The sequence below is a fragment of the Hemicordylus capensis genome, chromosome 8, assembly GCF_027244095.1.
Source record: "Hemicordylus capensis ecotype Gifberg chromosome 8, rHemCap1.1.pri, whole genome shotgun sequence".
Lineage (NCBI taxonomy): Eukaryota > Metazoa > Chordata > Lepidosauria > Squamata > Cordylidae > Hemicordylus > Hemicordylus capensis.
In genome coordinates, this window is record NC_069664.1 from 27,483,892 (window position 1) to 27,495,390 (window position 11,499).

The 11,499-nt window shown below is 50.9% G+C and overlaps 1 protein-coding gene across 6 annotated transcripts in view; it reads right to left on the reverse strand.

Moving 5' to 3' along the window:
- The window catches only part of SORL1 (sortilin related receptor 1), a 138,258-nt gene extending 132,115 nt beyond the window's left edge, over positions 1 to 6,143 (reverse strand). For all 6 annotated transcript variants that reach the window (XR_008310998.1, XR_008310999.1, XR_008311000.1 and 3 more), the window contains exon 1: positions 5,819 to 6,143. Coding sequence is in view for 3 of the 6 variants with exons in the window: in XM_053269302.1 (XP_053125277.1) it covers positions 5,819 to 6,139 (321 nt within the window). In the remaining 3 variants the exon portion in view is untranslated. The remainder of the gene's footprint in view (positions 1 to 5,818) is intronic.
- Between the last annotated feature and the right edge of the window lie 5,356 nt (positions 6,144 to 11,499).

Genomic DNA, 11,499 nt, shown 5'->3' on the forward strand with positions numbered 1-11,499 from the left:
TGCAAATTCAGAAGTGCAGAAGGTGCTCTCCATGATAGGCCCCATGGCCATGCCCATCCCAACAGCCAGAAAACCTGAGAAGTACCGGCACTCCATCCCTGCGTGTCCCCTTCACCCCTGAGGGTTATCCCAGCATATGGCTCAAGGGATCCATATGGCTCATGGATCCTACCCCTCAGTCACCATTTTGCCTCTGCCTCCAACATTATTTTGCAGCTGCCTCCAGTTGAGGGATGTTAAAGAACAACGTAGATCCTGAAAGCCTGAGGTCTGCCTACCCTTGTCCCAGAATACTACCCAAAATCCTCTTCAGCGCATAAGGACTTCTGTGGCAGATAGATAGGGAGTTCTTCACCATAAAGGTCACTGTGGGAAAGGGTGACCGAGGGAAGAAAGTTTAAAAACCGCTGTTCTGAGGGGATAGATCAAACAGAAATGTTGAACGTTGACAAGTCTCAAGGGCAAATGACTATCCCAGATGGGGAACAACCCTGAGAATACATATCTCCACAGAGGATCTTCATCCTGGGTGGCCAATCTCAGAACAGTGACAGATGGGGGTGAAATTAGTATGAATCCTTTTCTACCTCTAACATCAGCAACTCCCTTCATCTCAACAGCAAACAATGCAATCAAAACGTTAGGAAATCCAGAGAGTTGATACAACTGGCCCATTCGGAAGCTTCCCAACTAGGTCAGACCATTGGTCCATCTAGTTCAGTATTGTCTACACAGACTGGCAGCGGCTTCCCCAAAGTTGCAACCAGGAGTCTCTCTCAACCCTATCTTGGAGATGCCAGGGAGAGAATTTGGCACCTCAGGTGCTCTTCTCAGAGTGGCCCGTCCCCTAAGGGGAATATCTAACAGTGCTCACACTTCTAGTCTTCCATTCAAATGCAAACCAGGCAGACCCTGCTAAGCAAAGGGGACAATTCATGCTCGCTACCACAAGACATGCTTGTTACCATATACACTGATATATACATGAAGCAAACATGAATTCTGGTTACCAACTGATTGCTTGATTGATTAAGTAGATTGCTTAGATTGTGAGCCCCTTCGGGACAGGGATCCATCTTGTTTATTTATTTTTTATTTCTCAATGTGAACTGCTTTGGAACATTTTGTTGAAAAACGGTATATAAATATTTGTTGTTGTTGTGAAGTACCGTCAAGTCAGTGTCAACTCTTAGCGACCACATAGACAGATTCTCTCCAGGATGGTCTGTCTTCAACTTGGCCTTCAAGGTCTCTCAGTGGTGCATTCATTGCTGTCGTAATCGAGTCCATCTGCCTTGCTGCTGGACGTCCTCTTCTTCTCGTTCTTTCAACTTTTCCCAGCATTATGGACTTCTCAAGGGAGCTGGCTCTTTGCATAATGTGTCCAAAATAGGATAGTTTGAGCCTGGTCATTTGTGCCTAGAGTGGAAATTCTGGATTGATTTTTTCTATGATCCATTTGTTTGTTTTCCCGGCTGTCCATGGTCTCCTCAAAAGTCTTCTCCAGCACTAAAGTTCAAAAGCGTCAATACTTTTTCTGTCTTGCTTCTTCGAAGTCCAGCTTTCGCATCCATAGAGTGTCACGGGGGAAACCACTGTCCGAACTATTCTAATCTTTGTAGGTATAGACATGTCACGGCATCTAAGTATCCTTTCCAAGGCCTTCATTGCAAACCATCAAGTGCACTTCTACAGCAAGTTCTCCTGCAATTGGGATTTGTGTTGCTTCTACAATGATGCTGCTCTGTCCACATTGATTTTTAAAAAACGGATGCCTGCTCCAAGTAATAATGACTGTGGGAAGTTTTCTATCTGAAATCACTTCCTTGTATAAACAAACTCTATGACTTGGCTTGCACGACGGGGACACGGATTGCTTCCCATAAGACGGATGGGTCCGTAGCTCAGTGGCAGAGCATCTGCTTTGCGTACAGAAGGACCCAGGTTCCGTCCCTGGCAGCATCTCCAGGTAAGGCTGGGAGAGACTCATGGCTGAAACCTCGGAGAGCCACTGCCAGTCAGTGTCGACAATGCTGAGCTAGATGGTCCAGCGGTCTGACTCAGTGTAGGGCCGCTTCCCTTGTTTAATTGAGCAAGCAACAGAGAACTGAAGAGCAAAAGCAGGCCTGGGTAACTTGCACTCCACCAACGTAACCAGCACTTGCTATCCCTCTGTGGCAGCCCCCGGGAGGACAGCAAACCTCGTGGTTTTCCTGCTTCTCTGGGACTGCAAAAATTGTGTGCAGGGAAGGTGGCAGGGTGCCAAGTCCTTAGCAGGCCACAATGCACAGCTAGCGAGCTGCACAAACGGTGGTAGATCACACTGCACTATATTTGGGCATTAGTCCCAAATGGCATTTGCCGTGAATAAAAGGCCAAGAAACCCCCCACTTCGCATTTCTTTCATGGGAAGAAAAGCCAGATCTCCATCATGTGGCTGTAATCCTGTAGGAGGCCTCTCCAGCAAGCGAAAAGCACATACTGTCTTCTACATACTCCTTTCCGCCGACCCTAAAAATAGTGGTTGCCATTTCTGGAAATGGATCCGGCAGCCTATTAGAAATGCAAGAAAGTCTTTTCTTTCTGCAAGGGTAAGTACAGCCCTCTCCCCTGCTGCAGTCCTGTTCCGGCTGTTCTCCTTTCGAGCACCTCTATGAAACCAACTCCATTCCTCTCACGGCCACTACATTAAAAGTCAACATCAACCTCATTTTCACGACATATCCAGGGTGCGGGAACTTATGTAAAGGGGAGATCTACAAATACAACAAATATTTATATGCCGCTTTTCAATAAAAGGGGTTGTGTGTATGTGTAATTTATGTGTGTGTAGACTCCCTATTCCCAAAGAGCTCACAGTCTAAAAAAGAAACATAAGATACAGCCTGTGCTGGGGTTGGATAGGGCCAGTTGCTCTCTCCCTGCTAAGTAAAGAGAATCACCACTTTTAAAAGGTGCCTCTTTGCGCAGTTAGCAGGGGAAAGTTAGGCCTATGCACATTCTCTGGAATGGTAGCACAGAAGAAACACGCATATAACTGGGCACATACAGAGCTCTTCCCCATGACTATTCACATATACAGGTGTCTGAATGCACACTTCAGGAGAGCTGGTCTTGTGGTAGCCAGCATGACTTGTCCCCTTAGCTAAGCAGGGTCTGCCCTGGTTGCATATGGATGAGAGACTAGAAGTGTGGGGGTGGAGCCGCTCTGGGAAGAGCAGAAGGTTTCAAGTTCCCTCCCTGGCTTCTCCAAGATAGGGCTGAGGAGAAGTTGCTGCCAGTCTGTGAAGACAATACTGAGCTTGACAGACCAATGGTCTGACTCAGTATAAGGCAGCTTCCTGTGTTCCTAGGGCCTGGGAGATCCAGGTACAAATCCCCACTCAGCTATGAAGCTCCCTAGATGACTTTGGCCTAGTCACTGTCTCTCTCAGCCTAAACTACCTTGCAGGGTTGTTGTGATAATTAAATGCCACCCCCCTCCCAGCTCTGAGTTCTTTGGAAGACGGAAAAGGTAACAAACAAAAGAAATGCAGCTATATGCAGACACTATAGTGATCCTGCTCCCCCAGCTAACGTTCAGTCACCCTGGATATGTCCCAAGAAACAGAGCTTGGAACATAGGTGGAACACAGGAAGCTGCCATATACTGAGTCAGACCTTAGGTCCATCTAGCTCAGTTTTGTCTACACAGTCTGGCAGCGGCTTCTCCAAAGTTGCAGGCAGAAATCTCTCTCAGCCCTATCTTGGAGATGCTGCCAGGGAAGGAACTTGGAACCTAGATGCTCTTCCCAGAGTGGCTCCATTATGCCCTGAGGAGAATCTCTTGCAGTGCTCACACTTCTAGTCTCCCATTCATATGCAACCAGGGCAGACCCTGCTTAGCTTAGGGGACAAGCCATGCTCACTACCACAAGACCAGCTCTCTTCTCTCTTGTGTGTTAGGCATGCAAAGAAAACCCAGAAAGGGATTTGATCTCCCTCAAGGGCTCAACAGGTGATGCAGGCTGCCATCCCAGGTTGGCAACCAGGGGTTTCTCTTCCAGGGTTGTTCTCTCCCAAGATGACAACCCCTGTGTCTGCACACACAAAGAAGTCCGGGGTATTTAAGCCACAGCCCTGTGGTCATTCATGGCCGGGTCACTGTTTCTCTTGCTCCCAAAAGGGAAGCTCCAAACACCACCCCAGCAAAACACAGCAACACTACAGTCGGATATGCCAGGCTGGATGGGAGAGTTCGGTGTAAGCCACAGGACTTGATGGTTCTTACAAGAAGAAATGAGCCCGTGACTAAAGCTAGGAAGCTGCCTCATACTGAATCAGACCATTGGTCCACCCAACCCAGTATAGTCTACTCTGACTGGCAGCAACTCTCCTGGCTCCCTCCCTTCAACATATGAAGCTGCCATACTGAGTCTGGTCATTGGTCCATCTAGACCAATAGTTCTACTCTGGCTGGCAGTAGCTCTCAAGAGTCTTAGGCAGGAAGCCATCCCATTACCTGTTAGACAATCCTTTTAGCTGGAGACAGAACCTGGGAACTTCTGCATGCTAACTATATGTCCTAGCCACGAGCTATGGCCTCCTCTCCTCCAGTGTTCCCTCTAACTTGTGTTTTGGGCAGAATACAAATATGTTAAACAAGTAAATAAAAAAATAACAAGGACTCCCAGATGTTGCGGACGACAGCTTCCATAATCCACTGCAGCTGAGGATGCTGGGAGCTGTAGTCAACCACATCTGGGAGTCCCTGTTACAGGGAACACTGCTCTCCTCTCTGACAGATAAAAGGCCTGGAGAGGGCTTATAAATAGCCCTTCACCTGCTCACTTATGGGGAGGAAGAGCCATCTGCAAGTGACCCGTGAAGTTCTACAGAAGTTGGATTTCCGCCCCTTCCTTCAGGTCATAATGTGCAGATAGAAAATGAGCCGAGGGCTGGACCAAGAGACCTTCAAGGTCCCTCCTGCTCTAAAAGGGCACGATTCTGTTGAACCAAGGGAACACGCAGCATCCTAATGCTCCTGGACTAGTAACTTCTTTGCAAGGCTGGTCTTTCCTTTTTTACGGAGCAAACACAGACAGAGACCGCAACTCCCCAACCATCCTGAATTTATTTGGAGAGAGTTGCAAGTATAAAGACTGCCGATGCCGCGGGCCAAGGTTGCCCTGCTGGCCCCCTGCCCACCTAGCCCCTGGCGTGCTGCAGCGCTCCCTCCCTCCCTCCCTTCTTGGCATATGGCACCGAAAGATTGTAAAGAAGCCACATTCACACTCCGACTGCCACCAGTTCCACACCTCGAGGCCACCATGTTCCCGGCCCGGTGAGTCACCTGGCCTGTGGCTCCCCCCCGGAGAGATGGCTTCGTGCTCGACAGGCAGCAGCAGACACTGTCCTCTTCTTGAATTATTATTTGTCGCGGGGGCGGGGCGGGGGGGGAGGAAAAGCCCCGAGGAACTAACTGCAGAGTGCCCCCCCCCCGACACACACACCACCCGGATTTAAAGCGTGCGCCGTACATCGGAGGAGGAGGCTCCTCTGCATTCATGCCCGGAATCTCGCACCGGGCAGAACGGCCACAACAAAAGCTCCCTTTGGCAAAGGGGTGGGGGGCGGAGGAGGAGATGTTGCCAAGAACATGCCAGGAGCCGAGCACGGCGCTGCGAGCAGCCGCGACCTCCCCGCCGCTTCTCCCAGCCAAGGTCCCGAGATGAGAGGAGATGCTGCCCCCCCCCCGCCGCCCGCAAGCATCAGCCTGGCAAGAGCGGGAGGCTGGCCGAGGGGGGAGCCGCTGGCTTGCCCCGGGCTGCTCACCTACCTGCCCGTACACCTTGATGGGCTCCTGCGGCGGCTGCTCGGCGGCCGGGGCGCTCCTCTTGCCCCGCGGCGGCGGCGGCGGCGGCGGCGGCAGCGGCTGGTGCCCGGCGGTGCCAAGTGGCGCTTGCAGCACCTCGAAGCCCCGCTCCTGGGGCCGGGCTGCAAGGGCGGCGTGCAGCCGCAGAGTCCGAGAGGCGGAGGCCGGCCAGGCGGCGAGGAGGAGCGGCAGGAGCAGGAGCCGCCGCCAGCAGGCAGCGGGGGCCGAGAGGGCAGAGCAGCAGCGGCGGGGCTGCCCGGCGCGGCGGCTTCTCCCTGTCGCCATGTTCCCTGCTAAGCCGGGGCTGCGGCGCGGCGGCAGCGGCGGCGGCTCGGAGGAGGAGGGCGCCGCCGCCAGGAGAGAATGCGCAAGGCCGGCGCGGCGTCCCCAAGAAGAGGAGGAGGAGGAGAGCGCAAGAGCAGCCGCCGCCACCGTACACGTAGCCCGGCCCGGGGGCTGCTCCCGGCTGGGCAACCTCTGGCGAGCCGCCAAGCGCTGCCTGGCTTGGGGAGGCAGCGGCTGCCGCGGGTGTTTGCACCAGCCGGCAGCCCTGGCTGGGGGCGCAACAAGTCACGTGCGCGGCTGAGCTCTTCAACCCCCCCCCCGTCCCCCGCGCGCACAGCAAAACACGGCCGCTCGCGGAGCTGCTTTGCTTCCTCCCGCTTGACCCTGGACGCAGCAGCAGGGCGAGCCCGAGCGAGGCTTGCGCTCGGGCAGGGAGGAATCTTCTTCTTGTTTTGCAGCTCGCCTTTCTTTTTGGGGACCCGAAGGGTTCGCTTGCCTCTCGGGAGGTGCCAAGGGGGCCGCTGTGCAAAGTGTGTGTGTGGGTGGGGGGGTGGGGTTGACACCTGTCGCGAACAAGGGCGCACCAAAATGGCTTCAAGGGGGCCCCTCAGAAAAGTAGTTTACACACACACACACACACCTGCTGCCCCCTTTTCTGTCTGGGTGGACAAGCTATTATGCCCCACACATTAGATTTCTGAAACTTTCAGAAATCTAATATGTGGGGCATAATAGCTTGTCCACCCAGACATGCACTTTGCCCCTTCTGTGCCCCCCCCCCTCAATTTTTCTCACGCCGCCACTGAATTATGGCCCCCTTTATTTTGCAGGAAAAGGGTGGGGGTGGGGGTGCTTTAACAAAATGAGGGGAAAGGTTCCCCATTCTGAGGCTAGACTCCAGAGCCCGCTCAGCCTGGGCATACATCCATGGACCCCCGTGGGATTTGTGAGTGGATCTGCAGCTGTAGCTGGTTTGCAGACTCTGCCTCCTAGAGCCAGGGTTCCCAGTCTTGAGGCCCCCGATGTTGTTGGATTACAGCTCCCATCATCCCAGCCACTATGGTGTCCAGCCATTCTGGCTGGGGATAATGGGAGTTGTAGTCCAACAGCATCACCTTAAGTGGCACAGCGGGGAAATGCTTGACTAACAAGCAGAAGGGTGCTGGTTTGAATCCCTGCTGGTATGTTTCCCAGACTATGTGAAACACCTATATCAGGCAGCAGCGATATAGGAAGGTGCTGAAAGGCACCTTCTCATCCTGCGCAGGAGGAGGCAATGGTAAACCCCTCCTGTCACAGGGCTCTGTGGGCACCAGGACTCCTGTGGAAATCGACTTGACAGCACGCTTTAGTCCAACAGCAGCAGGGGGTGGGGAAGAAAATAAATCTAAATCTTCTATTAGATCTCTGATGTGCTATAGATTCAGCAAGGGTTTCTTGCTCTCATTGTTTCACAAAAGGCTACAACCAGGCCTGCTCAAGTTAGCCCCCCCAGCTGTTTTTTGGACTACAACTCCCATAATCCCCAGCCACAGTGGCCAATAGCCAGGGATTATGGGGGTTTTCTTTTTCTTTTACATCTGATCCCGCTCTTCCTCCAAGGAGCCCAGAGCTACATACTTACGTTTCTCCTTGCAACAACCCCATGAAGTAGGTTAGGCTGAGAGAGAAGTGACTGGCCCAGACTAGTATCGGAGTCACCCAGCTAATATCATGGCAGAATGGGGATTTGAACTCAAGTCTCCTCGGTCCTAGTCCAGCACTCTAACCACTACACCACACTGCAGCATCAGGTTCTAATTGCAGATGGTTCACAGGCTACAGTTGTCCACATATCAACTCTGACTGCTTTCCTGTGTGCAACTGGAATATTGGTGAACATTCCATGACATCACAGCAGTTCAGCCAGTGGGAAGCCCCTTAGGTAAAAGGCAGGAAACCGCCAGCTTCTTCACTCTTTCCCCCACTCAGCTAATGTTGGGTGAGCTGATACTCCAACAAATATCTAGAAAACATTCCAGGTCACTCAGTTTTGTCGGTGGCCATAGCAGTCTGCCACAGGTAGTTAAGGAAGCAAACCGCACCCCACCCAATCTGCCTGGATTGAACGAAAATCTTTCCAGTGACATATGCAAAAGCCAAGGGATGATGTATGATAATGTATGACCAATTCTCCACTGGCACAAGAAGATGGATTTGCTGACCTTTGGGGTCTTTCTCCATCTCCTGGCTTTCGATGATAAATGGATGAAACCAAGCACTCCGCTTCTCCTAGGGAGAGAGCCGAGGGGAGCATGATTGACTTTCCTGGTGCGTGTCATGGAGGTCCATTACAGAATATTAACACTATGTTAAATGTTCCCGTCCCTTCCTTGTATTCTCGGCTAGGACTTCAGCAGTGCTCCCAAAGCTGATTTTATTGTAAAAGGCAGCACGGTGAACGGGAGAGCCTGTTTGCTGAGCCAGCAAGCAGAAGGCACCACCTCATCATAGGTGCCCTGGGGGCCAGAAAGGATGGGGGTTATGATCAGGAGGCAAATTACCCCTACTTCCAAGAGTATTATTCTGTCTGGGTATGCATGATGGGGGGGCAAGGGGTAGGGGGAAGAAGCAGTTTGGAATAGGGGCAGAGAGGGGGAAAAAGAAATGTCATGGGAGTATCTGGCAATAAGTAGCCCCTAAGAGCCTCAAGGGCATTGCTTCGCTTTGTAGGGGAGGAGGATTGGTCTTGTGGTAGCAAGCATGAATTCTCCTCTTTGCTAAGCAGGGACTGCCTTGGTATGCTTTAGGATGGGTGACTACATGTGAGTGGTGTAAGATATTCCCCTTAGGGAATGGGGCTGTATCTCAGTGGTAGAGCATTAGCTTTGCACGCAGGAGGTCCCAGGTTCATTCCCTGGCAGCATCTCCAACTAGAGCCGGGAGAGACGAAGCTCATAGATTTGGTCGTCTTTCTCATCTTTTGCACTCTCTCCATCATCTCGTCTGTCTGAGCCCCAAACCAGGCCAATCCGTCAAATCGAAGGTCTTCTATCCTAGTCTGAGCCTCAGCATGCAATGAGCGAAGCCAGGCATGAAACCTTGGAGGACCTCAGACCAGGCCTAGGGATGTGCATGAACCAACGTGCGCATGCGCATGGGTTACTTCCAGTCTGAGGAGAGGACGGGGTGGCAGGAAGGTACGCTGCCGCCCTGCTGGACCGGTTTTTAAGCGACTGCTGGTGGGGGAAATGTGTGTGGGGGTGGAATAAGTGCAACCTCCCCCGCCCTTAAAGTTTTCCCCCTCCTGCCTTCAAGCCAGCTCTCACCGGTTCTGTGCACATCCCTAACCAGGCCCGCTCAACTTAGGCCCCCCAGCTGTTTTTGGACTACAATTCCCATAAGCCCCAACCACAGTGGTCAATAGCCAGGGATTATGGGAGTTGTAGGCCAACATCTGCTGGAGGGCCAAAGTTGAGCAGCCCTGGTAGACAATCCTGAGCTAGATGGACCAAGAGTCTGACTCAGTAGAAGGCAGCTTCCTATGTTCCTGTGTACAATGCTTTTTAACCTGCTCTTTCCCAGGCACATTTAGAAGAAGAAGAACCTAAGCACACTGAGCCCCCTGCAAAAATACCCCCCTTTTTTGCAGCAGAAAAGTTGCTGCACTTTCCAACTTTATTTTATTTATCGTGCACCAGGAGCAATGGGTCTTTCTGTTGCTTTCTGGGGCGAGCCACCTCCATAAGCAAATGGGTTTGAACTCCTTACTTTTGGAGGAGGTGACTTGCGCCCTTGTGCAACAAGAGGGGTGTGTGTGTCCTTCCTGGTGCATTATGGGGTGTGAGAGACACACCAGCCAGAGCACACGGGTTTGGAACCACAGGATTAGCACTTCCTCTCTGGGCAACTGTCTGCTTCTTCTTGAATATTAAATCTGGTTATTTGCATCTGAATACATATCACTGAGGCACCATAAGTCTATGGTAATCTCTTTCTTGACAAGGAAAGTGACCTTGTAAAAAGGCTATACCTGTGGAACTGCCTGCCCCGCCCCCCCCCGTTGGGGGAGTGCAAGGCCACAGTCCACAGATGATGCAAATTTTAAATGGATTGAAACTGGCCATCAGCAGATGGAAGTCTATAAATCTCCGCATCGATCCTGAAATGGGGCTAGCTCCCCCTCTTTGGTGCTGAGGTTAATCACAGATCTCTCGCTAAGATCATTCCCCGTGGTATTCTTTACACTTCCAAATCCAGTTAGTATCTTTTTACTGATTGAGTGGATTGGAATTACGTACTTTACCAATGAAGCTCATGGCTGTCTCGACTCAATCAGCACAAACACTTCTCCAGGGTACTAGGGGTCAGGGCGTTAAGGAGGGTATGAAATTGTCCCTGCTTATGAGATTTTTATGGTACAAGCATCAATTGATGGCGAGAGGTGGGATTCTGAGCACTGCAAGAATGTGATAATTTGGATTGTTTCCCATAGGTATACGTGCTTTTCTCACTCTGAAACCATTGCTTTCTGCATCGCAGTGTGAGGGTTTATTTGAACCATGCACATGTTTTTACGAGCCATTCTTCATATTGTGTCCAATGAGATGGTAGTATTCTGGACTGTTCCATTGCAGCTGGGTGTGTGTGTGTGTGTGTTATATTTCTGGAAGTTCTCCCCCATGTCATAAGCACCCTGCATGTAGTAAATTAGCACATCAGAAAGAAAGGTTTAGTGTTACCCTCTCTGTGAGATACTAGGTTTTTAACAATTAGGACACTTTTTCTGGAGGGGAGGCATTAAAAAAATATGACCCACTCCCTACTTTCAGTCTAAAGAGGTACAGTCCAGACTCCAACCCACCCCCCCACCCCACCTTCTGAAAATTTTGAAAATGAGTAAGGTTTATAGCAGTACTAGTCTTCCTATATGGCAACTGATAAGGGGTCATTCACACACATTTGTTATTTTACATATATTTTGCTTCTCCAGGTTCAATAAAACATTCAAGGTGGCTAAACACACAGTAAATATGCACTTGTGTATGTGTACACGTATACACACACACCCCTCAATTAATAAGGGTTTAATTGGGCAGAAAGGGGTTTGGGATTAATCCAGGAGTTCACAACCCTGAACCTCAGTCCCATAAGGAACTACGCACCATAAGGTGCAGAGCAGCAACAAAAACAACACTCTCATAAAAAGCCGGGGTAAAAAGCCAAGATATCACTTTTGTATTTACATGTATAAAATCAGATTTAACCCAATGGTGAAGTAAAACTGTGCTGTCAAGTCAGTGTCGACTGCCGGTAGAGTGATCAAATTTAGACATAGCTAAAAAAATGTACTGTTCCATATGCAATTATTTGTAGGGTGG